General features: G+C 38.4%; 1 protein-coding gene across 1 annotated transcript in view; it reads left to right on the top strand.

Moving 5' to 3' along the window:
• Window positions 1-25,861, top strand: part of LOC121331122 (carboxyl-terminal PDZ ligand of neuronal nitric oxide synthase protein-like) — a 93,412-nt gene extending 67,551 nt beyond the window's left edge. The window contains exons 5-9 of the mRNA XM_041278335.1: window positions 25-166; window positions 344-501; window positions 16,107-16,268; window positions 22,034-22,199; window positions 24,237-25,861. Coding sequence (XP_041134269.1) covers window positions 25-166; window positions 344-501; window positions 16,107-16,268; window positions 22,034-22,199; window positions 24,237-24,676 — 1,068 coding nt within the window. The 3' untranslated portion in view covers window positions 24,677-25,861. The remainder of the gene's footprint in view (window positions 1-24; window positions 167-343; window positions 502-16,106; window positions 16,269-22,033; window positions 22,200-24,236) is intronic.
• The last annotated feature ends 1,895 nt before the right edge of the window (window positions 25,862-27,756 follow it).

Below are 27,756 nucleotides of genomic sequence, written 5' to 3'. Positions count from 1 at the left end.
ATGTGTTTCCCGTTCTCTCCCTAGAGTCAAGCCATGAGGATTGTGAGAACAGTGGGGCAGGCATTTGAGGTCTGCCACAAACTCAGTCTGCAGCACACGCAGCAGAACGCTGACGGGCAGGAAGATGGGGACAGTGAAAAGAATAGCGATGACTCTGGGGTTCCAGGTACCGTCAGGCACAGTCATGTCTTTATTCATTTAGATAGAAACCTTGGGAAAGGCTATGCTGTAGGTACAGGCAGGACTATTAGTTTAAGAATATCGCCCTCCTCTTAGGGCATCTTGCTGCTGTTACTCTCCTGTAATATTAGCTTTTTCTATTGTAACATAATGTGTTCTTCAGCCCGCCAACTGACGGGAGCGGAGAAGTCCGTCGCAGAGGAGACTGACATTGACGCCGAGGAAGTGCCCTTACCTGACAGCACCGTCGATGAGTTCAACCGCGGGGTGACTGACCTGGATGCGGCCAAGACTGAACAAGATACCTATAACGAGAAGAAGGTAGTGGGGGTTAATCTACTTTTGATTAATATCAAACCAAGATTAGCGCAAGGCACAGGTGGTAATCTGAAGATTTTGGAGGAGTTTTCTTATTGTTTGGCTTGTTACCTGATGTAATGTTTGATTTAATCCATTATTTTAATGATCACCCATTGGGCATTTACTCTTGCAGTCTTGAAAAGTAGAAGGGGTTTCAGCTTAATGCCAACCTGTTCTGTAAAAAAGTATCCTGTCTACTGTATTGCCCATCTAATTAATTAATACCTTTCCTAATCTAAGCAGAACACTGAGATTCACTTTCCACCACACTGATTCTTATTTAAAAGACTCTATTGCAGCATTTGATCAAAATAGACTGTTTCATTAAAGAATTAGATTAAGACTTTCATGGACAGGCGAGATGGTGCTTTTATGAAAGCACTCCTAAATCTATCCAATTTGTCAATGTAAATCATCCAAGATGGAACACAAAGTGTCAAATCTTAATAACAATACTGTGCTTGTGTGTGTGTGTGTGTGTGTGTGTGTGTCTGCACTTAAACAGGGAGACTGTGCTTCTTGTTTTTTGGCAGCAGTAATGCTCTGCTTTTGAGCTTCAGAGAACCATACACTGAGATCATAATGACAGTGACTTTCTCCTTGAAAATAAAGCTGCTATTCATATTTTAAAAGGAGAAGATCTGAAGCAGTTTTGAAAAGGTAACATCAATGGAAAGTAGGTATAGTATTTGCCTTTGATTTTAATGCACTGGAATATTTATAAGCCTTCATTATTATTGCCCCCTGTTCATACTTCATATATCAGTAAAATGAGGGTTGGCAGATCAGTTCCACTGGGATTCCAGAACTGGGAGCAGTATAGGATTCTGACAATTGAACTTGGCGGCTGTCTTCTTGTTAGGTAATTGGAAGTTCCCTCAGGTAAAGTGGGAAATGAGGTCTAACACCTCGAGTTCAGGAACTGACTCTTGGGACAAAACCCAGAGATAACAGGAAACAGAGAAAGGGGTAATGTGGTTGTGTCACTTATCTTATTACCATTTGCATGTTTATTTAGCTTTAACTAGGGCTGCACGAAGGGTACATTTTGACCTTCGAAGGTTCGGAACACATTACCGAGGAAGGTTCTAACCTTCGATGGTACTAGTTTGCATAATTTACTGGTCACCATAGCTACTTGTTTTGGTTTAAAAATTGTATTTTTTTTTTTACAGGTAATCCATATCAATGGAATAAAACATTCACATGTAGTTTAAAAATAAGTTCTATAGAAAAGTAATGTTTGTATAGTTTAAATAATAATGCACATTGTATATTTGCACGTAATTGAGGCTGCTTGCGATATATACAGTTTGCATTGTAGCAGCACCAACTGCAGCAGACTTAGGCAAAGCAAAGCTTTATTTAACAGTCACCATTCCAAGCAGGTTATCAGTCAGTCACATTTTACTACTACTACTAAAAATAATAATAATAATGATGATGATGATGATGATGATGATGATGAACTTATGTTTGTCAAGTGACCACAGTGATTGGCTGTGTCTCCATGATACATCAACAGTCGCTTGCACTGATACATTTTTATTTATTTTTTTTAATTGCGCATTTAACAAAAAAGTCCCAAAGATCAGAGGGGTTTTGAGACATTTTAAAAACAGCTTGTGCTCTCTGTTTTGGCGTACTATACCCTGCCTCATGCACTGCAGTGGTGCCATATAGAGTTATTTATGTATAACGATTTGGTAGTGGATTTTAATACAATTTTGTTTGAGTAATATGCATTATACAATTCAAAAGATGAAGTGCTGCATGCGACTGACATTTAATGTGTGATTTATAGTATTCACACGTTGTCAGATGGTTTCTGCTAACAGAGAAAAAAATACATACAGTGCATAAATGCGACCTGACGAACCTTCGAAGGTTTAAAAACTATATTTGAATTCCTGCCTAGCGAACAAACCTTCGAGCACAGCCCTAACTTTAACAGACTAGAAGCTTAATTTGTTGCCATTTTTTGTGCACACCACTTATTTTTTTTCTTTTCTCTATTGAGTTTCAGCGGCTTGTCATTAACAAATACATAAATGAGGATACATTTACAATTAATGCTGAAAAACATCACATTATATGTTGCAATCGTTAGCCATCTAATAAGTCAAGGAACTTGCAAATGTGTGCATTTTGTAAGTAAAAATGGTCATTGATGAATAAATCAAGAATCCAACTGTTTAGATTATATTCTGCATTTGAAGGTTGTTACAGTCAGTATTTTCACAGGCTGATTTACATACTGTGTTTGCTTCATTGCAGCAAAGGACATTATGCTGGAGGCAAAACAAAAGCCACCTGATAATCCTCTAATAGGAAAACACAGGCATTTCTGTACATGTCATTATGTCAGTTTTGGTATGTGTTGCTAGTCCCTTTGGGGTTAGGGATTCAGTGCTTATATCAAGTACATGTAAATGTTATTTGAAGCTACAACATAGGGTTGCATTCACCTCACAGAGTACAAAATAGGAAATGTCTGAGGGTTCACAGAAAATTGAAGGAAATAATTCCTGCTCTATTCATAAATGGAATGATCAGAGTTTAAGGGCCGTTGGGTTCAGGATTTTATAAAGATTATATGTATGGTACATTTTTTTTATATAAAACAACTAATTTTAACAGTGTTTCCATTTCTACAGTTGGTAATGTGCCATGCCTTTTAAATACATGCTATGTTTTATCATGGCACAGTATGTATTATGCATTCCTTATTGAAATAATATTGCAGTAAAACTGTGGCTTGGACAATAAGAGATATTTTTCTAAAGAACTGAGTGAAATCTAGATCTCTCGTTTTAAAGGCTGTGTGCTCAATTTGTATTAAAGCGTCAAGCTGAATCGCTAATGAAGCTGTGCACTGCTGGATAAATACTATAGACGTGCTGTCTGCAACCTTTTCAAGATCTCAAAAGGCTATCATAACCTGATCGATCACTGGTCAGTCAGGTCTTGATTTGTTTTAACGACCACTAATTGGCTGTATTCTCCTGATATTTGTCCTTAACAGCTGATTAGCTAGAAATAACAATGTGTTTATACCTGGATAATTGGCTTCATGGTGACCTGATTTTGTAGACATAAAATACACAGCCATAAAAATATCCACATGCTGACCGAATATATGTGTGGAAATGCCACCTGATAATCAAAAAGCAGAAGCCCCATGTCTGATTCTGTTGTGTAGTTTAGTTAGCAGTGAGGAAGACCATGGGACAGGATTTGCTATAGGGGGAATGGATCTTATCCAGTTCTGATGCATCAATGCATGGGCATTTGTTACGAGCTGCTATTCTATATTCTGTAGTTTGCCCTCTTTGACCTACTGTTTTCATGGGGCTTCTGTTATTTGTTATTTCATTCCAATTCTGTAAAAGCCACAACAGAGATTGAGAACTTGAAATGCTGCAGCCGCCTATCAAAGCAACTGTACTGGGAAATTGCTAAATATTTTTAGTAGTCACATCATTAGGGTAGATCATGAGGTGATTAGAAGTAAACATCCAAAGGAATAACCAATGCATTCCTCACTATGACATTCTCATGCATTGAAAAAATGGTGAACTAATTATTTTATAACAGAATTATGCATTAAGCAATAATGAGAAAGGACTTACTAGACAGTAAAGTCCTCTGACAAGGGTCATATTGCTATTAGAAAATGGATACATTAAAAATTATATATATTTAAAGTTGTTTTTATGCAGCTCTAGTTTTTGTTGCTAATGAATACAGAGGTTTTCCTTAATATTTCATGAGTAATGCGGTTTGCTCAGAATTCCATGTGTGCTCAGGTAGTCTTCATTATCCCAGCGGTGGACTGTGTCGCGTCCTGGGTCTTTCCAATAGCGTAAATAATAACTCAACACACACAAAAAAAACCTACTTATTTGGAGCTGTTATATATAGGATTTGAGTGTATTTGTGCAAGTTTCAGTATTTAAGTTACCTTTTTATTAGCGAAGAAAGAAAAATAGTAATTAAAAGTATGTCTACATGTGTTAATGCTGATCATGCTATGTGTTCAGTAACTTGGTTTTAAACTGTATTCAAAGCCTCCTTCCTGGCTTTGTTAGAGGAGAGAACACTGCTGTTACTGTGATATACTGAAATAACATCGCTGAAAGTAATCAGACTGCATCCAGTTGTTTTTTGATTTCTTCAACTTGTCATTCAAACTCAAGACTAGTTGCTATTGTGGTTACTACATAGTTGCTGACAGCAAACACTGTTCTTAAATATTTTAACCCTATACAGGGCTGTCTTTTTAATCTAATATTAATTCTTTAATAAGAGAGATTTTGCTGAATCATCAAGCTATACCAATGTATTTTTTTGCCTGAAAAAAAGGATCAGAAACTATAAAATCTTTAATTGAATGCACTGATGTTGTCTGTGAAACATCTTAGGATTTTGGTGCCGCATTCTTTTGGATCTCCCTTTGATATTCCTTAGGTTAGCATCTTTGTACAACCGTTAATATTATAACACCATTGCAAATTAAGTCTTTAACCTCAAAAGAGTTTTTTTCCTGGTTAAACAAATTAACAAAACTAAAAAGCCCTGGGCCAGTTTCACAAACTATTTGTTGAAAACTGTTTCAGGAAAGTGTATTTCAAAACAGAACAGGATAGTTTTGTAGTATCAGCTTGGCAAGTTTGTATGATTTTAAAAGATAAATGTTTTCCTTTTCAATTTTTATTATTTATTTGATAAAAACTGGATTTAGCACACCGCTGCTGGAAGTGCTTTGTTAAAACTGGTCGCAGTTTCCTATTTCAGCTTTTATAACCTTGTTATGCTTTTGTTTAGAACATGATTCTGCTGGGCAAAATTTGTTAAATGTCCTTATTTAAGTTTGTACTAACGATTTTATGGCCTACAGTTATCTTTTCTTGCAAGAGCTTAACAGAAATGACAGGAGCCCATATGCCTCACACTCTCACCCTGCAGAACTACTCAAGTATAATGATGATTAAAAATGATGATACTCTTATTGTCGGAGTACTGTAATTACCTTTTAAGAAATGTGAAGTTGTTAAGGCTTTTGAGGCGATAGGAAGTAGATCAAAGGTATTCTTGTTATATTAGGTAAATGTACATTATGTCGCTGGCAAACCCTAAAGGACACATTTTCACTTGGAAATTCAAGAATTGTCCTTTCACGATGGGCATGAACATTAAAAAAAAAAAAAAAGTAACACTGGTGTCAGTATGTAGATTAAAAGGCAAAAAGACATCATTGCACATCTATATTCGTAATGTTCTACCATTTGAATTCATGACTAAGTTTTCCTTTTTGACTGGTAGAAAATACATTTTTGTCTTGACTTTGTGATGTGTTTCTCAGATGACCAGGGCCATAGGTATTTGACGCAAAACCTTAAACCGCACCTAGAGAATGGACCAGACAGCAACCACAATTCACTGCACTACGAACTGCTATTTTGGGGGAAAGAGATTGTTGCTCATCACATGCAGTAAGTTCATGGTGTTTCCATTGATCCATGCAGCATGGCCTTAGGGGTTTTGGTAACCCTTGACCTGAACAACCACAAATATGAATAGTCTATAAAGATATGAAATAATAATGGTAACTGTGATTATTTATTGATAAAGTGAGGAGCTTCACATGTAACTGTGTTTTATTTGTTTTCTCTTTTCTTTTCTCACTCCCCTGATACAGAATTTTAGATTCTGCAAGAAATAGATATGAAATGTATTTAACTGAATGTTTGCATGGAAACACATTTGAATTCAAAAGTTGGTTATGTTGGAATAGTGTTAGACTCTTTGCCAGTATATCTATAACCTGTTTTTTTCCTAAAATTCCCTCAAAGACCCTTTAGTGGCTATCCACTGTTAAAAGCTAAAGGTATTCTAAATTGTATGTCAAAGTAAAACATGTTTCTCATTAAGCTGGGGAGTTGGATACCATACCATGAGTATACATGCTTAAAGATGCAATAAGAAAGACACATGAGTTAAATTTCACATACATTAATATGCAGGAACTTCCACCATCTTAGACTTGTTTGAGAAAGATAAGCTTCTTTCATGTGTAAATATCAACCCCACTAAAGCGAAGCATTTATTACCAAGATATTTCAGCAAAGCATCAGGATAAATATGGCATCACAAACATTAAAGACTTTGACCAGAATCATTACAGAACTGCCCTTTATTCTTTGACCTGTTGAAGATTTAACATTTAAAACACTGTGATCTCCCTCTTCTCTTGCCTATTAGTGTAATGTTTCATATCTGTTTCAAACGATTGTGCCGGGTTACTTAAACAATAATTCTATCATCAGTACAGCATGATTTGATTTGAGCTGGCACCGAGAGCATTGCACAAAGCACCACCTTTTACTTTTCTAAATCCATTTCCAAGAAATATGTTACAATGTCAGTCCTCTTTGCATTCATTCTTATGCCTGCATGACATTGGCAGTTTCTTGGGAAAGTATTTCATTAAATTGTGCAGTGTATTGCTCCATTAAGTGACAGCACGCTTTAAAACCAGCTGTCCTCCCACAACTCTTCCTTAAAAAAAAAAACACAGACTTGTCTCTTTATGTATACTGATGACGAGCTCCAACCCAAGATACCCCAGCTGTGTGGTTCAATAAATTGCAAAGTTTTTTTGTGACTTTTAGAACTGTTACGGTATCTCTGAATAGCAAAGCTTATTGGAAAATTAAAAACAAACAAACTACTCTCAGATACTGAATCCTCTCCTACCTACAGCAGCTTTGTATTGCTGTCTGTCTGTGTTAGAGGCATGGGAAGTCAGTACTGTGTGAACACTCGACAAGATTACTTCAGACTTCTAGTTTGACTGCTCTCCTTTCCATAGAAGATAGATGCATTATTATTATTCATATTTTGGAGTGGTAGCTCATTTTGTTCTGAAGTATGACTGCGATTTAGAAATTAATTGCATTTCAGTATTGTTACCTGTACCCAACAGGTATTACTTTTCTGGTATTATTAGTCACCCTGACATCAAATGAGCATCCAATTTCAGGAAACATACGAAAGGTCATTCCTTTCATAAAAGTGAGGACCCCAGTGACCGAGGTAATTACCATAGAAAGAGCTTTTTCTCACAAGTAATGGACTTTAGAAATAACAAACCACATTTTGAATTCCAGTTGGAGTTGCATTTCTGACCTAGACTAGACTGTACTTTCTGAAATGGTTTAATGTAGCACCTATAATTGATTTACAGGTTACTTTTTTTGAGAGATCTTTTAAACACAGTTTGTCTCACCATGGAAAAGCATGATTATGACAAGTCTTACATCATTTTGCCTTATTAAACATGCATGGAAATCTGAATTCAAGTATTTAGGCAAGAGAAATGGGAACAAATTGGACATTGAAATTCCATCATAGAATATCTAAACAAGACAGGTTATCAATAATAATATTTGTTTATACCAACTTATCATTAGGGAATCACTTATTGACTAGTATTATTTCATCATTTTATTCCAAAGCTGACAATAAGACATGGATTGTGGGACAATTCAGTTTAATAGGACTGCTTTTTTGTGTTCTCATATATGAGTTCACCACAGTTCTAGCTTTTTTGTTGTCTGCTTTCTTTTAGCACAGTTCAAAAGCTTGAGGATAACTGGTCATTGCTGAAAGGCAGTGTGAGGGTGAGACCCTCACTGTAATATTTAAATGCATGCTACTGTGTTTATGATTGTGATTGTTATTCTACTGGTGATAGAGCAATGGTTTATTGTGTATCATGCATGCTGCTGAGCAAGTGTATTTGACAAAGATGATATTTATGCAGGTTAAAAAAAAATTTAAAAAAGTGTGAAGGAGAACAAACATGTAAAGTTTAGATCAGCCAGGGAGGACAGCATGTGTTCGTCTTCGCCACTCCCGAGTCAGCGCAGGGGTGGTAGTGGTGAGCTGAGCCTAAATAATAATTGGATATTCTAAATTGGGAGAAAATAATTAAAAAAAACGGACTCCTATTTCAATTTACAAGACGTTTGAACACAAACCTGTTGTGAGTCTGGGGAAACAAAAGAGTGATGGACAAATGTGGGAGGCAAGCAAATAAGTTATTTTAGAAGGCGAGTATTTTATTATGGTAGTTTGGTATTCCAGAAAGTTATAATTATAATCCAAACACCATGTGCTGTCTTTTGGCACAACCACGTACCTCCCAATAAAATGTATTTCCAAGTTTGTCAGAAAGTAAAGCTCCTAAATAAATTTAAGTCTATTTATACTGTACCAGAGATACCTTGGATAGCTGTGTTGTAATGTCATTAATATCAATGTAAGACTGCCTTGATCATTGCTGACAAGTTAATTTCTCCAGTTCTTTGGTGCCTTACACCCCAGAGCAATGGTCAGATTAAAAAAATGATTGGTATTATTCTTTTTGCATTGTTATACACTGTGACAACTCTGTTTTTAAATTTTTTGAGGTCTTTTACAGTTGATGGTTTAGAAAATGCATTTGATTCAAGGTACACTACCTATGAAACTTATTTAGGCCTGGAGAGGTGTGTTACATTCCGTCCAATGAATCAAATAATTAGACCAGTTAAGTGTTTGAGAGCTTCGGTGGAACGAAAACCAGAAGACACTGCAGCCATTCAGGACACCCCTGCTCTAGAGTATAATTAGTAACTTGCATCTACTTACAAAGCATGTTGAGAAATGGGAACATACAGTCCCCTTCATCTAGGTTATTTGCTGTTCTTTTAAAGTAATTATTTTAAAACCTTTAACTTGTGTATGTGATCACGGTACCCTACAGGTAGATAATAATACAGTTACTACTTTACACTATGGTACATTGCGAGCTTTAGATCAGCTTTCATGTTCTTACAACTCAAGGCACTGTGTCTAGACCAGGAATTCATTGTCCTGGGAAACTGCTTTGGTCAGAGTAAAAATCAATGTGCCTCTTCAATAAAAAATAAAATGCACTTTTGTATTTCCATTAGAGATGACAGTTACATCTGATATGCGGTAGAGAGGCATCAGGTCTTAAACAGTCTCTACTTCTTCATTTTCATGTTTATATTCATAGTTCCTCAGACATAATATTAAACAATGTTAATCTTCCCCAAAACTCATAACAGGTGAAAGACTAAATGCCCACCAGGCACAGGGAAATTAAAACACCATTAAGCTGCAGATCACTGGATTTCCTTTCTGAATATTAAATGTAAAGACTGTTGGAATGGATTGATAACCTCCCGTTAATTTAACAACTTTTTTTGCTGTAATAACTCACTAGTAAAAAATGTTTAAAAAAATCAAGAACACATCTGATTAATCTATCTGCAGCGCTGCAGTAGATACAAAAGAACTTGTTAATCTGAACGGTGTGGAATTCCTGCATAGCGCAGCATAACTCAAACTGGTTTTGCTACTGAGAAATGGGAGACTAAACGTTTGTCACACCCTCGGTTATTACAACTCATCAACCCTTACGCTGCTACTGCCAGTCTTGTTTGTTAAGGTCTTCTCCCTGGCATAAGCAAAAGGGATGTTTTCACATCACAGTTCAGAGATTCCACACAACTGTGCAGTTAAATATATAGCATCCACAAAGTTATCACCTGAAGGGTTTTCTCTACAATTTATTTATCAGTCAGGGTGGCCTATGTGAATTCACTGTTAAAATGTGGTCATACATGTGGTACATGAGATAATGAGAAGATAGGCTGTTTGCTTTTAATTACTGCATAACGCCATCACATTTTAACAAAGATGTATGTGCTGTATGTAATGCAATTCAGTGTAAAACCAAAGGGATAGCACATTACAATATAGTGCAAGTCGTGTTGTAGTACATAGTGCTTTTTGGCTTTTCACAGACCTTGCACATCTGGGCTTGTTCTGCAGAGCTGTCAAACAGCCCACTAATCCTGCATTGCAAGTTGCTGAACCACTTTTTTGGCTGTACAGCACTTGGAATGGTTTTAACATTCCTCCTCCACTTGACTACAGCTGTGTGCAGTTCTGGCAGAGTTTATCATTTTGATCGACTTTGAATAAATACCCTGCAGTCCAGTCCTTCTGTGACGGGTATTCCAGGAAGAAATTAACTTTGTGATAAATATTTCAGGAGTAAATTAAATTACAAGCTGTGTGATTTAGGCACTTAACACTTATCTGTACTAATTCGTTGGCTATTGCAGCGGCACTAGTGGATCTCAATGGAACTGCCTCTGGGTATCATGTGGCATAATCTACCACTACTAATATATGCATATACCCAGAGTCAGAAGGTAGCAAAGGGCCCACTATGTCCATTGCAATGCATTCAAAGGAGGTGGAAATAATCGGCAGTGGAACCAAAGGGGCGGGGCGCTACTCAACCCGGTGCTACACGCTGGCACTCTGGGCATGTGGCTACATATCTCGACACATCAGTATGAAGACCTAACCAATAGAATCGGGCCAATATCCGCTCCCTTGTCTTCTCGGCTCCGAGGTGCCCCGCAAAAGGGATGTCATGTGCCAGCCTCATGACCTCTGTCCATCAAGACGGGGGAACCAATAATTGCGTTGCAGGCTGTCCTGTGCCCGTGGCTAGATTTACTCTATATAGTAATCGCCCCTTGTACTGAAGAGTGGATATACTAGCGCCCCAACACCCTCAACATCCTTACCTTCAATAGACCGGACCTGCCCCCAAGCGTGCACTAGTGACAGGTCATTATGTTGGTCCCACACTATCTGTGCTTGAGTACCACATGTCCGGTATACTGAGAGGGGCCGGAGTAGCATCTGCCCTGGTTGGCCCAGTAACCTCTCCCTCTCGGTCACACTGAGTTCCAACTCCCTTTGACTGGCGTTTGTTACCATTCAAGCACTTTCCCATCAGACCCCAGCCCTGTCTCAAAGATGCTCCCTCCCATTTCGCGGTCCGTCTCTCCTTATTCGTTTTTCTAGGACGGAAAATAGGGGAAAACATTTCAGGGTGAAAAGGAAACACATCACCAATCCGTTCCCTTTTCTTTCTTCTTGCCATGTTTACATGTGTGGCTGAGACTGCCATTAATTCTTGGAATTTTGGCCAGTCTCGGCCCAGAATAAGTGGGTGTGGCAACCTTTCCGGCACCCCTACTACAAGTTGGCATTTTATAGGTCCTACAGATAAGTATACTTTTAGGGTGGGGTGTGCCGCCATGTCTGCATGGATACAGGAGATGGCCACCTGACCTCATGGCCGCCACGACACACCGCCCAGGAGAGCTGTCCGAATGAAGGTTTGCTCACAACCCGTGTCCACTAATGCACGGGTTTTCACATTACCTAAAACCACATCGATCATACAAGGCCCCTCCCGACCATTTTCCCCACACTTACCTATTTCAGGTGCCCAATTACAAGCAGCCACGTCACATTCCATGGCAGCGAGGCATGACCTGGCCATATGTCCTGGTTGGTGGCACCTAAAACAAATCGGGGGGGATAGAGGGAACAGGGATTAAGAATCTGTCCCGCTGCTGGTATGGCAACGGGGCAGGGGCAGAACCTCTACCCCAGCTGGTGGCCAACCTTGGTCTCCATCGGGTGGAGGCAAGGGGGCCCATTGGGATCGGTGGTCTCAGAGGTCTGGGTCCCGGGACAGATGGTGGGGGGGGTGGTGTTGGAGGAGAGAGAGGTAGGGGTCAGCTGCTCCGAAGGGCAGGGGCCGACAGTATCTCAAAGTTTTCCGCCAGCTGCACGGCCTCCTCCAGGGTGTCAGGGCTGTGGCGCTGTATCCACGCCTGGGTATCGGTGCCGACCACATGGCAGAGCTGCTCCACCGCTATTGCCTCCCCTCATCTGTGCCACGGTTTTATTTTCCGGGTTCAGCCAGTGCACCGTGTGGTCACGCAACCGCTCTGCGACAACCCTGGGGCGTGTTTCCGGGGATCTTCGGTACTCCCTAAAGCGTGCCCGATGGGTTTCTGCCATTATGTTGCGGCGGCGAAGGATGGCCTGTTTAACCAGGTCGTGGTTGGCGGTGTTGAGGTCACTCATAGCCTGGTAGGCTTCCTGAGCTTGGTAAACTTGGTAAACTATTACAGGTGCGTCTATAGCTTGCAGCTGCTACCTCGTTCACCTTCCTGGTCAATACGTTCCTGCAACAGAGTCTCGCTTCCATCCAGGCTGACCGACTTCCCAACCTCAGAAACGAACTGTCAGGCCAGCCCGTCCAGTTACTTTTCCTTTTGCTATTTAGCACCCTCACAGGTCGAGAGGGAGATTTACAACCAGAACTCAGTGTATTTCTGTCACAAACAGTTTAGGCCATTTCCGGTTTATTGTGAGTTTAGTAACAGTGAACTTCATTAAGTACAGGAGGAAAGCTCCCATTAAAACCCGGAGTGGCTCACAGTGGTGTGTAGAGGCTTAGATCCATTCCTGTTAAACCTCTTGGTTTTTCATCTTTGTAGCTGTCAATTTAGATGACTATGGTGTGGCCTACATTATGCTGTTCAAACAAACCAATCCCAAACAGATTAGAATGCCCCAGTTGATGCTTCTGGCGATTTTATTGTTCCTGGAAAGCGTCATCATTTAAAAAGCCTGTGAAACAAGCGATTTCAAAGGTAAAACAATGACTCACAAACACTGTTAAGGATTTTATTAATTCTATATTTCTGAAACTAAATCACAGAGTTAATAAATATTTTGTAAATCTGAGGTTTTAAGTATTATTCAGTCTGTCATTATTGTTTTGTTCTTTAATCTGGCTATTCCACTCTCCACAAATTGCCTTACTCCAGAGCGTCACCAACTGGATGATACAGCATTTGAATGCATAGTTGTGTACAAATATACAGCTCTGGAAAAAATTAAGAGACCACTGCAAAATTATCAGTTTCTCTGGTTTTACTATTTATAGGTATGTGTTTGGGTAAAATGAACATTTTTGTTTTATTCTATACTACTGACAACATTTCTCCCAAATTCCAAATAAAAATATTGTCATTTAGAGCATTTATTTGCAGAAAATGACAACTGGTCAAAATAACAAAAAAGATGCAGTGTTGTCAGACCTCGAATAATGCAAAGAAAATAAGTTCATATTCATTTTTAAACAACACAATACTAATGTTTTAACTTAGGAAGAGTTCAGAAATCAATATTTGGTGGAATAACCCTGATTTTCAAGCACAGGTTTCATGCATCTTGGCGTGCTCTCCACCAGTCTTTCACATTGATGTTGGGTGACTTTATGCCACTCCTGGCTCAAAAATTCAAGCAGCTCTGCTTTGTTTGATGGCTTGTGACCATCCATCTTCCTCTTGATCACATTCCTCCAGGTCTCCGTCTAACCATTAGATAACCAGGTGTTGGGCAAAGCTGAAAATTGGACTCATCTGGGGGTGCTTCAGCAAGGCTGGAATCTGGCAGATTTGTCTTTGTGAAGGACGCATGAATCAAGCCAAGTACAAGGTTGTCCTGGAAGAAAAGTTGCTTCCTTCTGCTCTGACAATGTTCCCTAACTCTGAGGATTGGTTTTTCCAGCAGGACAATGCTCCATGCCACACAGCCAGGTCAATCAAGGTGTGGATGGAGGACCACCAGATGAAGACCCTGTCATGGCCAGCCCAATCTCCAGACCTGAACCCCATTGAAAACCTCTGGAATTTGGGAGAAATGTTGTCAGTAGTTTATAGAATAAAACAAAAATGTTCATTTTACCCAAACACATACCTATAAATAGTAAAACCAGAGAAACTGATAATTTTGCAGTGGTCTCTTAATTTTTGTATATCCATAAAAAACAACCATTTAAAAGCCTGCGTATATTTTACTTATGCAATCAGAAATGGCAGAATGTGTAACTATTCTCATTAAATTATTAATGTTAGGTGGTACAGCGCCAATTAATAAATAGTTAGCCAGTAGCCTACATTTAGACTGAAGCAGTAAATAGAATACTAGGCTGTAAGTAACTATTAGTTTGATTTTTAAATTCAGTAAAAACTCAAAGCATTTTCAGAAGGAAATTGAATATCTGTTGGATGCTATCCTTTGACCTTTATTCTTGATCTGATATTTTACCTGCTTTGGAGTACATGTTTCTTGCTTATACACTTATTTAAAATTATAAAATGTCATATTACAGAAGTTCCAAGTCTCTGAAATTAAGTGGAAATTGTATTAGTAAACACTAGTAAGATTAAGATTAAAGACATTACCATTATTACTATTCTTCTTTGTACTGAAGTTTCATATATAACAGCCTGGAAGAGATGGTCCTGCCCAGATTCAATACACAACATACAGCAAAGATAAAGTCAACTGAGTTTGAAAACATATAAATCAATGCAAGTTATTGGGACAGCTGCCTTGGAGAGGTGATATTGGGTGCTTGCAGTACCACAAGCTGGGTGTGATTGTCCATGTCTGTAGACCAGTTTGCATTCCAGATGCCTGTACACACACATGCATATACAAAGCTGAATAAAAACAGCACAGGTCAATTATTGCACATCACACTTAACCTCTGGCAAATAATAATAAAAAATTTAAAAAATCCAATTGATTTACCTTCACAATATGTATTAGATGTTCAGTTCAGGGTTCTGTATATTACCATAGTTTTATCTTCGACAAGGGAAATAAGTGACCCACACCAAGAAAGACTATTACTAATGTGTCAGTGCCAAGTAAACAGTGAATTTTTATTGCAGGTTTATTTTTGATCTGTGAACTTTAGGTCTCAATCTGCCTAGCAGTCTCAGGTCACTAACTTATACAGTGAAAATAAGATTTCCCAGTTTTCTCTGTATACTAGTGTTTTTTTTTTTCTTTTTTGGGGGGGGGGGGGGGGTGTTGCAATGGTATTCATCCCCAAAGCAGGGATAGAACAAGCAGTGTCTTTCTGAGCTGCCCTTCAGACCTACCCAAAGTCTTGATTAGTGGGATCTCTCTCACTAGCTGTGCAACCTCACCAATATTGCAGGCTTTTGAGTCTACCTGCCCTTCAAGTGTCCAGCTTTACATGTATGTCATTGGGTGAGGAGTTGTGTCAACTTCAGGGGCCTGTTGCAGAATCATTGCAATCCATTGTTTCCTCATGAGTGAGCATTGTCATGCATGAATGATGTAGGAACTCAGATGTTCTAAAGCTTCTGCTTTTGCAGTTTAAATGTGTCCATTTGCAATTTAAATTGAATTTTTTGGTTTAGTTTTTATTTCCCTTGTGTTAAGAAAAAGGGAATTGTCTTGTTTTTTTTTTCTTCTCACATATATTGTATGTAAATAATCATATATACATTAAATGTAAAATTGTCGAACTTCCTCACACAATATAGGAAATTCTGTAGACCACATATGCATAAATCCTGGGGTTCCAAGTTAATTGTCTTCCACAGGCCAAAATAAGTAATCTTTATACTTTCATTCTTGCTAAAAAAGATTGCAGTCCCTGGGCCATGCACAGCTGCTCTGACCAGTCTCACTGCCAATTAACAAAAAATCCTCTGCAGGCATTTCTGACAAGCAGTGCTGAATGTTAATGGAAAACAATTTACATTGTTCTACATTTTCAGATCTCAGAAGAGAATATTCTGCTGGCGACTCCCAAGATGCTGCTGCCACCGTCGTCAAGCCAACTTCCTCCAGGAACTCCCCTCTCGGTGCACCACCAAATTCAGCTCCTCCAGCAACAACTGCAGCAGCAGCAACAGCAGACACAAGTGTCCGTGGCGCAGGTAAGCAATAATAATTACAATACATAGTAAAATCCCAATAAGAGTATGGACTTTACCATTCGTTCAATCAAGGCTTATAACACTTTTATCCTTAACTACATTTGTAATAAGTTAATAGTTCATACTCATGATAAGATCTCCAGAGGCAGAAATGTCATGATAAAGAAAGTAGATTGTTACATTCTATGAATTATATAAATAACAGTTTTTGTTTAGTTTTTTATTTTTATTTTTTTTTTTTGGGGGGGGGGGGGGGGGCGGGTTCAGCTGCTGGTAGTTTGAAAGGCTTAAGAAGCTGCTGTATTTGTATAACTTATCAAGCATGTATTGCCCTGGGACTCAGTGAAAATGCAGTGTAGAAAAATAAATATTACCCTCTACTTCTGATGAATAGGAATCTGACCAAATCATTCCACTTTTGGCCCCATCAGTATTGGCACCTAATTTTCTGCAGGAAAACAAATTCAAACAAATTGAAACAGTAATATAATAACTGAATCCTATTTCCAGGAAAATGAACTATGTTTAAGCCATCCCAGAGTTTCTTGATTCATAGTGACAGGTTTCCTTTTAGACCCTCCAGTCATTTCCATCACTCCCTTTTCTCATCTCTCAAAATTAAAGGCTTGAAATCAGTATTACTGATTTTAGATAGCTGAATTTACCCTTGGCTGCTTCAGGCAAAGGTGAATTTGACCATTAAGCGGCACGTTAGTGAAGATTAATGTGTTGTGAATGCAAACTCTTTTAATGCCGCAGAGTGTTTTAATGCCGCAAGTGTTTAACCAGTCTGGTCTTGGAGTGAAGGAAACCCTTTTCCAGAAAGAAAATCGTTATATAAAGTTTTTTTTTGTTTGTTTTTCTACAAAGCTTCTAAAGAAAAAAGAAATGGTTTTATACACCAAATATTACAATAGACATTTTTTGGAGTTTCCTTTCCCTGAAATCATATTTAAGCCTTTTTTAAAAAAAAAAAAAAAAACACATTTCTAATCTGTTTTGTATTACCCTGTAACTTTTATTGAAAGAGGTAGTGTATGTCTCTATGTGTAAAGTTGCCATTCGGTCTCTCTAGTCTCCCAGTCAGTCAAGAGCAGGGGTGTTACTGGTTTCTGAGTTCTAAAGCAACCTTGATAACTGTTGTGCAGAGTACCATTAACAAAACCCTTTTGTTCCTGTCAAATCCATACACATAAAGATAAGGATTCTGTAGACATCTGCAGAGACCTGCGGGAAATGGCAGTTACCATGTGGTTAGTAATAGTGTTAATAAGGTGTTCGTGCCAGCAATGTAGCATATTGTGCCCTCAAGCATCCTCACCAGCCTTGCTTCATAAATTGCTCTTGTGAACCAATTGTCAGGAAGACCAGGGGGTCCCCTGTAGTTAGGTTAATTGGGGGACAAGTTATTCATTACAAGATCTACCTTTACTTGATTGCTTGTGGTCCCAAAAGTATGAAGACACTGAGAGACACTGAAAGAGAGAGTTTCTAGTACAAATCCAAGTACATTTAGTATTAGCTTTCAAGACAACAGCGTTGTGTAGAGTTAAGTAATGCCCTGAGTAAATAGATACAATGCCAATTGGCATACATACACACACATACACAAGCTTCTCAGACCACAGCAAACATATTAATTCCTCTGTATGTTACTTAAGTAAATACCCTTTTTTATTTTTATCTTTTTTTATATACAAATGGCTTGCTTTCCATCACATACCGATTACTTCATACACATGTAGGTTATTAACCCTATTCCTTCATTCAGTCCTGTTATTTGTATGTCTGACTCCATATTCTACTCTTAACTGGTTCACGCTGTGCATAATATTGAAATCAAATTGGGTGTCACTGTTCTATTAGGTTAACCGATTTAAGCACTAGGTATTGTCTTTTAGCAAGCATGTGTAATGAGATCAGTGTATCTCTATGGATTACTTCTCAGTATCATATTGTTAAGTACTGTAGCTGGAGCAGCAAGGTTCAGCTCTTCTTGCTTTTCGTCTTTTTACGAGAAGCTAGTTTTAGCTGCTTTTAGAAACTTCATAATCAGCAATATGCTATTTTTTTGGGGGGAAGTTATTTAAGAAGCAGAGTGTAAGCTGTGATATGTTATTTGAAGATACAAACATATTCTCTCCAGTTAAGCATTTCAGTAAGCCAGCATTGCCCGATAGACAAGATGAGAGATATTCATTTCTATTTTATTTTTTGATTTATTTATTTATTTTTTTTGTAATGCAATTACTCATCAAATCAGCTATTTTACAGATTTTAAACAGAAAATACGGACAAAAACCTTGCCAGTTGTAAATTAAACACCTTACTTAAATAAGGATCCTCTTCCCTGCACCTTCTCCTCCTGTTGAAAGGAGAGTGGATTACTTAAGATATTGGAAGTGTCCTATACTGTAGGGTTAATTAATCCTTGCAAGCCATGTGTCAATGGAATAGAGAGTAGGCAAGATATGTACGGGTGGATTAGGTCAGTGAGGTCTTGCAGAGCCTCATTGGTATGACCTGAGCCTTTGGCAGTCATTTGTCACAGTAAGCCAGTAGCACCACTAAAGAATGTATATCGCCCACCAGCACTGAGAGTGAGGCAGAGCCTTTAACCATCTTAGAAGTGATGCCCCAGTACAAATGTAAACGCTTTCAGGTGTGCAGACAAAATGGTCTGTATAAAAAAAAAAAAAAAAAAATGTATATTTAAAATAATAAATTGGCGTCAGATTCTGTTTGTCAATGGGAGTTCTCAGCTTAAAGACAGTTGTTCGTAGAGGTGAAATATAGGTGTCCTCACAATGTGGTCAAACGCACTGCCTCTATGTCGTCGTCTTTATTTTATACCATAAGTTGTGTGTATGTCCTCACTGTGCTTTGTAACATCACATAGAAGGCTAGTACAATGACCATTTAAACATGGTATGACCTTGGTGTTGTGATTTTAAATTCTTCCTGCGTCAGCCAGTATTATGTGCTTTACTACATTCTTCAGACAAAACCATGTTCATTCAGTGAGAGTTCATTTACGTGCCCAAAATGATTATGTAAGGCACGGTTAAGTCTGTCTCAGCTTGTTCCAACGGAAATAAATGATGGCCCCAGTGATCACAGGAGACTGTCTGGTCGCATGATATTGATTGAGTGTATTACTGTATGTGCTGTCTTACTTGTCACAGAGTAGTGAGCAGCAGATTGTAGTAATGCCCACTGGTTCAGACCACATGCCTGTGAAGTCTATTTTCAAAGTCTACATTTTATGATATCTTTTATTAAAATCTACCTTAATTGCCAACTTAATAATGAAATTGGGTCAGTTTTGGATTGGAATCTGAACTAGATAACTTCATTGTCTACATTAAGCAAATATTGTCTTGTGAGGGCAGAAGGACTACTTCAGTGGTAACTGTAAACTTGATGTTCAATGTCCTAGATTTGTTAGCAAAGAAAAAGGAAGAAGCAGAAAGGCAGTAATTAGTTTAAACTTTTTATGCTGCTAAGTGGAGGAGTAATGGACTCAGGGTCCTGAACCTGGTGCCCAATAGGCCATTAAATAATTATTAAAAGAATGAAAGAAATTGAGGGCGCTTGTTTCGTTTCTGTACCCTGGAATTTATAGACTCTGTAAAGGCTTATGTTGTGTTCACTGTGTTATGAACTACTTTTGTTGACTACTGTTTTTAGTTGGGTTTTTTTGCTCAGTTAAATGTCATTGTTGTTTATCATCTTTATTGTGCAATGGACATTGACTGGGTAACCCATGCCCCTGGGTGTATTTTGGGTTATTTTGTACAGTGTGGGTTATGTAGCACGGGTGATTTAAAATGTATGTTGGTATATGGGCACAGGGAAGTCACAATCGCTTCAAGTGCAGACAGTGCCAGGGCCAGATTAAATGATTATTAATGAAGTCCTGGTGCAGCTGCTTAAAAGCAGCATGGATTTCTCACTCGGGGTTGGGTGTTCTGTGTGGAGAGAATGGGAGAGAGAGTCGGGAGAAACGAAAATACACCTGGGGGATGGGGGGGGGGGGGGGGGGGGGGGGGGGTGTTACATTGTCACAGACATACAGTTATATGCTGCGTAAACCCCCATGCCATGTACACAAACTGCATTTTCAATACATAAAAATGTGCTTATTATGGTTTCCATCCAAGGGTATATACAGTACTGTATAACTATATGCACCCACAAGTCCTGATGATAAACAAACAGGCACCCACATTTTTCACTGAAAGATTAGTTATCTTTTTTTATACTTTTCCATTAAAACAGACTTCAGTTATTGGAGATTAGCTATATATGGATCTTGAGTCTGCCTTTATCTGGAAAGCAGGAAGACTTTGAATGGAATAATAAATATATTCAGCATGGATTGGGCAAAATTAGGTTTCTGTGTGCTGTAAAATGGATAGTCTGGCATTAACATAAGCCTTGCTGAGCATTGATAATTGAAGGTAAATATTTTAGGGTTTCATTCAATCTGTAAATCTCCTTAATGCAGCTACCTCATAGGTTAAGCTCTATTGATCAAAGCAGGAGGACTGTTGTTGCAAAGAAAAGGGGAAACATTTTCTTCCGGTGATCACAGCCTCCTGCCTGCAGTGAAGTCTTTTAACCGAAACATGTACTGTAGTTCAGCAGGCACTTAATTGAAATCTCAATTGGTACGGTGCCAGTTGAGTGACAATTAATTTTTTTTTTTTTTTTTTTTTTTTTTTCTCTCCAAACAGTCTAATATCATTAATGGTGTCTGCTGGTAACAAATCACTAAATGTATTTTTTGTTACCATACTTTAATAGACAGACCTAAAGCATTTTTACTTTAGCCTGCCTATTTAGTTACATATCTCTCTGTCATCACATCTTATCATGTTATGCCCACGCCATAGTATTATAAACCACAATAGGAGTTAAACCCCATTTTTGGATTGCTAATCATTTTTACAAATGCATTTTTTTTTTACTTGCCTGTAGAAATGATCACATTCTTCTAGTGTGCCGCCTATCGTGTACGCTAGGTGGTCTGTAGTAATAGAACCGTAATCGCAATTCAATAGCATGGGATATTTAAATGACATGTGCAACAGCAGCAGGAATCATGCTTAGTGTGAGTGTCCACTTACTTGTAGCACTTTAAACATGTCTGATTTCCACTCTGGTTTTAACTGCAAGCAGAGAATCAATTTCTAGACCTTCTCTAATTCTTCACTTCTGTAGACCCGATTGTTTGATCCCATAATGCTGGGTCCAGTTGTTAAGAAGGATGTGTGTCAGACGGCATTGTGGTTTCCTTTTGTTTGGTCTTGTCAGTCTTTAGAATAATTTAAACCATACAGTGGTTAAACAGTACCCTGTAATAACAAGGTAGTCACAAATAACAAAATCCTAAGTCCTGGGCAATGAGTGCCATTTGATCTTAAACACATAGCTGGTTATAATTTCACTAAAAGAAAGGTGTTCCCGGCTAGATTTGAACAGTATTACCTGAGCCTAACAGTGTATTTTCAATACTAATATGCAAATATTCACCTATAGAAAACAATATTCCAATACATAACATATGCTGCCTTCCTATCCGATATTTGATTAAACATCCGCATAACTAGTCTTAATTATGCAGTATCACCAGAAGAAGTGGTTGAATCTCACATGACAATTTACAGCTGAAAGTGAAATATTGACAGTGCTCTGAGGATCTTTTGCATATGTCTTCACTGGAGTGCAGAAGATGTTAACTTCCCTCCCTTTCTGCGTAGGTTCACCTGTTGAAAGACCAGCTGTCGGCGGAAGCGGCAGCCCGAATTGAGGCCCAGGCCCGGGTCCACCAGCTCCTGCTGCAAAACAAAGACATGTTACAGCACATCTCACTGCTGGTGAAGCAGGTGCAGGAGCTGGAGCTGAAATTATCTGGACACAACTCAAGTAAGTGGTTTCCCCAACAGATGTGATATCCATAACTGCTAAATTTATGTTTGAGGTCCCCGAGTGGCTCATATGTTAGGAGTGCACCGATAATCGGTAGCCTATCGGAATGGCACTGATATAAGGAAAATTAACACTATCGGCAGTTTTTGTTATTTTAGCCAATAATGTACACCGATATTCATGCTTCAGTTTCTTCCACCACAAAATGTAATTTTTGGTCAGAAGTGCTTACTAATGACTTAAGAACACGAGACAGTAATGTTCCTTGCAGTGCTGTGTAATTTGCGATCAATCTGCAGTAAATGTGTCTCAAAACAGCGGTGTTTGGATTTTTTTTAAATATCTGAAGACAACAATAGGATAGCCGAGTTGTGTGCAGCAGAACAGTCTTTAGCTGCATTAAATGCAACCGGGCGCCCGAAGGGCCCACAACCCAGGTTAAAATAAATGAATAAATAAAAATGGCCATTTTATAGTTTGAAATCCAATTCACTTGCCCCGTTATCGGGCTAACTAAACACCGGCGTCAAGTTGCTGGCCAAGCACATGCTGTAAGACGGCAAGAGAACAAATGGAGAAACTTAGCGGTGCAGGGAAAAAACAAAACAAAGAAAAGCAAGCTATTGAAAGATGCCTGTTATTATTATTACTGTTATAACAAGCAAGGTACCTCTAATCGGCCTTTCACTTTAAAGTAAGGACCCGGATGAATGAAATGTACTCATGAATTTAAAGATTGTACTTACAAAGTAAAAAGTATGGTTAAAACAAAAACAAACCTGTGATCACTAATTGTAAATATACTATTTTATTAGATTGGCACTTTAGTGTGTTATTATTAACTGTGGTATATTAGTAGATTTTGCCAATTATTGTAGTGCAATTATCAAAATCAGGGGTGGAGGGTTAATTATTATTTTGGGACTATGCATTTTAGCTGTTTTCTTTTCGTTATTATAACTGTATTTGCTTGGATGGAATAATTGTATGATGTTTGAGGGGATAACCTAAAGTTATTTCTCTTCTGTAAATATTGCTTTATTTGTATTTTCTTTTTCCATTTTTGTGTTCATTTATTTTCTTTCTTTCTACACACCTGCCAAGGGACTGCCAAATACAATTAGCTCATAGTTAAATCTGGGTGCAATACATCTTATAGCATGTCATAAATATAAAAAAAAAGTGCATTGTCCCTGTCAAATAAATACATAAATAATAAATAAATGTGTGAACGAACCGCTTTGCATATACTGGACAGAAAACATTGCTAGAATCAGAATGACATGTATGTTGTGTCCGGGAGAGGAAAAAAAAAAAAAAAAAAAAAACTTTTTTTAATTTTTGTTGATCTTGCTTAATCTGTCTTGGTTGCAGGTGTATGCGATGGCATTTTGAAATTGATTACTGTGCTGTCTTTTGTTAAGTAACAAATTAAAGTTTGGACCGGAAATTTTATATTTTTATAACATCTTTTTTTGATTAAGTGAACAATTTAAGTCGTGCTACATTATTAAGTAGTGTGTGCTTAAAATCAGAATTTAACGAACGTTGCTGTAGTTGGCATGGCGTAATCTACATTTCTTTTCTATACAGTATAGGTAGAGGTTATGGTACACAATGTTTGACAGCAAGTGGGTACAAAAGTTCATGTCGCATTATAATTTTTTTCAACAGAAGTGTTTTTACTAGTACAAATGCAAAATGTTATTTTTCTGTGACTGTTGTAAAACAAATATATAAATTGCTGTCAAGCACGCAATAAAACAGTTTAAATCTAGTCTGTATGTCTTGTTCTAATAGTTTACAATAGCTTACCTGCACTATCTGTTATTATCCGTATCCTATCAGTGTCGGCCGATTTATGAATAGATAACCATTGTCTATCAGTATAGGCCAGCATTTTCTTTTATCTGTGCATCTCTGTTTCAGTGTTATAAAATCTAGGTAAGAGGTAATGTTATAGTGAAGGCTTTCATCTATGTTTTTACAAGTCATTTGGTGTTTTAACTTTCTATTCCAATTCTTCCACCTCAGCGGGCTCTCAGGACAGCTTACTAGAGATCACGTTCCGTGCAAACGTGCCGCCCGTGCTGTGCGACCCGACCACCCCGAAGCCGGAAGACGTCACACTGCCGCAGCTCAATGACGGGACACAGCTCTCAATGCCGCTGGGCAGCCCCTTAGGTAGGGACAATTGCCTGGTAAAACTAGAGTGCTTCCGCTTCCTTCCCGGCCCACCCCAGCAAGGAAAGGGCCCTGAGCAGCAACCTCTTGTGTCGTCCCAGGATGACTTCCTGGGCAGCCTAGAGTTCCTCAAGTTCCGTGAGTCGGGGATCGCCTCGGAGTACTCGTCAAACACAGATGAGAGTGATGAGCTGGACAGCTGGGGTCATGACGACGGCTCCCTGCGGCTCTTCAATGTGCTGTATAAAGAGGGCCCGCCAGACTGCCTGGACGATGAGATTGCTGTCTAAATCAAAATTTTCAGTTTTGGTGTAAGCTTTACCAGTAGTCCAGCTGGCTATTCAAAACCACCTCTGTGTTTTAAACTGTGAAATGTCACCACCTGCACCATGTTACTGCTCTTGCTTCAGTGCTCATTCCAGGCACAACATTAGGCGCACCTGTTTCCAGAAGACTATGCCATTACATTTGCACAGTGCGTTTGCCAGGCGTGTAGATGTTAGGGTGGAAAATATTTCAGTGGTCTTGCATGCATGTTTCAAGCACTAAATCACAGGAACAGATGGTGACTCCACTTGCACAGTGTAATATCCACATGTGTTTTTACAGTTGGGTTTGTTCTAGAGGTTGCTTAGATGTTTCAATTACTAGCGCTGGGATTTCAAGGGCATGACATTTGTCTCGATTTCAATGAAGTGTTCTATGGTAGACAAAGAACCACCATAATTTTGATCTTGGGGTAAATCAGAGTGTTGTTTGTATAACAGTGCCATAAGGTGTTGTGATAGAAGATCTGTTCAGATGCTAACATGTAACATGCCACACACAGGTGAAAATGCCTTGACTGTATTGACACTGAGAAGTTGATCTTATATATATAGTCATAGCAGCCAATAATGAGAAATCTCAGTACCTGTTAAAATAAGGTCATATGTTAAAATCTGTTAGTGCAAGTTATTATTTATGTTACTTTGTTATTTTAAATCTCATTGGCTGATTTAAACTTGTGCAGGGTGTTGAGCTGTGCGTCTCACACATTAGTAACATCCAGATTAGCTGAGCACAAGTGGCAGCACTGGATCATTCAAAATAAGCCACAAAGGGCCAGGTGCCTATTCAAACCTGTAACCAAATATAAATGGGTATGGAATAAATGTCAGAGAAAGCTAGATCTAATGAGTTGTATGTCAATACCACTATACTCTGCTTATTTATGAGGAGTCCCTTTCTAGCTAAGAATTTACTTTAGCCTGAGCCTGATTGCTATTTAACACTGTGTGTTAGGGGTATAAAAACACCACAGTAGCCAAGAAGGCTGTAACAGGATGCTTCAGTAAGTAAGGGAATGATTTCAATTGAATTTACGATGTGAATGTTGGAAGGTTAATGAGTCTCTACGCATCAATCTAACTGTTACTAATATTGCAACAAGGACTCCTCTGTGGGATACATGGGGGATAGTGGTAGTGATAGAGTAGAATAATTATTTTCAAGGAAGTCACCTGCTGCTAAGGTGACACAGTTATAACAGTAATATAATTAGTTATCACTCTTACTGTTAAATGGCTCTTCATTTCACAGTGCTCACACATTCAGCTTTCGTAATGTTGGAAGTGTAGGTAGAAAACTCCACTGATGTTCCCAAATGCTTTAAAGAAATTCACTCATACAAAATGTGCCAAATTGTTAAGTGCATGGATCTGTCATTCACCCCACCATCCACAGACAGTTTTTCCTTTGTAGACACCTCTTCTGATGTATAGTTTCCTTGTACTTGTAATTCAACATAAGTGGTTTTGTGGAGGTTTATACAATTGTTTGTTATTTAAATGTGTCTGCCAGTTAAAGTGTACTAATATAACAAGTTGCAAACATTGCCTTAGCCTGCTCATAGGGAGACCAAAAATGCAATGCAGCCTTTTCTTCCCCACAATCTCAGTCAGAATTGGGTTTCCTCTGTGATGCCAGTGACAGCATGCTTGTATCTGTGTTCTGAACTTTCATTATCTGCAGCAAGCACATTCCTCTAAGTAAGTCATGATTGCTCAAGCCAGAGAGAGCAGAGGCAAATAAAATATGACAGGCTGTACTTTTTGCAACCCAGTAACATAGAACTGCTCTTTGATTCATGTTAATACTGTCAAGCAAGTGCTAAAGAGTAAGACTTGAAAATGTAATGCGGCATTATGCAGAAGGGGGAAGTGTCATTCTGATGTGCTTGGTTGTGTTCCTTTTTTTCTTTTTACTTGCTTTTCAGGTTGGTTAATACCGCAGGTGCAATATTCTGTGAAGCTGATCAGCTGGTTTTGTACCCAAAGTCTTATATTGTTGTTGATAACCCAGGTTATGTCATGCTTTGTTAACCTCCCCCAGTATTTCTCCTTATAGTGCGTGTTGCTGTTTTATGGTGCATATAATGAGGAGAGAACAGGGTGGATTTACTGGGGGTTTTCAAGTGGAAACAGTTAATTAGAACTCAGCATTTTATCGTGGGCAAAAGCAAGCGACCTTCCATCTCTACCAGACTTTAAAACCGATGTGGTCCCTTCAGGCATTTTGTGTCGAATCATAATTAAAATCTAAAATCAGATCCTGCTCTTGCACTGATGCCAGTGTTTCACGATAAGATTAGAGTGTCATTGTTTAGGTTTGATGTGCAGACCAGCCCTTTATTTCTGAGGTTATTTGACTTGGCTCTTAACCAACAGTGCAAAAAAAAAAAAAAAAAAAAAAACACACAAAAAAATTATCCATACAAGCTAACGAAAAACAATTTCAGATGGCTAACATGATGTGCTGAGAACCAACATGTATTGTTGTTTGACGTAACACAAAATGGTTACAAGGCTTTCAGTGTAATTGTTGAGATTGAAATCTGTGTCTTGCACTGTTCATCAAAATTCAGCAGAATGCAGGGACTCCTAGTCTTCTAGGCACCCAATGTATTTTTCTTCATATGTAAAGTGTCAGTATTTTCTGTTGCTGTTGCGATTGGTTAAGTAGATGCAACAAACTTGAATGCAGTTCACATATGAAGGCCATGGTTTGAATCTGGCTCCATGAAATGAGTTTGGTGGTCTCTTATAGCTCCTTGTAGGACATTACAAAACCACCACATAATTCGGTTGCCAGGTTGTTAGTCAATTTCCTGTTTAAACACTAATTACAATATCATGGAGCACATCCTTTATTAATTTATAAATAGCAAGTGACCAGGATGTCAAACATAATTGTAAATCTAGTCTAAATGTCTTGTTATGGTCTCATAGAAGAGTTTTGTTTGTTTTTTGGGGTTTTTTTGTATGGATTACTTTAATTAGAAGGGTAATATTACAGTAAAACAGTTTTGAACTTCCTTGAGATGCATATG

The sequence above is a fragment of the Polyodon spathula genome, chromosome 18, assembly GCF_017654505.1.
Source record: "Polyodon spathula isolate WHYD16114869_AA chromosome 18, ASM1765450v1, whole genome shotgun sequence".
Taxonomy (NCBI): domain Eukaryota; kingdom Metazoa; phylum Chordata; class Actinopteri; order Acipenseriformes; family Polyodontidae; genus Polyodon; species Polyodon spathula.
This window is presented reverse-complemented; position numbering and strand designations above follow the sequence as displayed.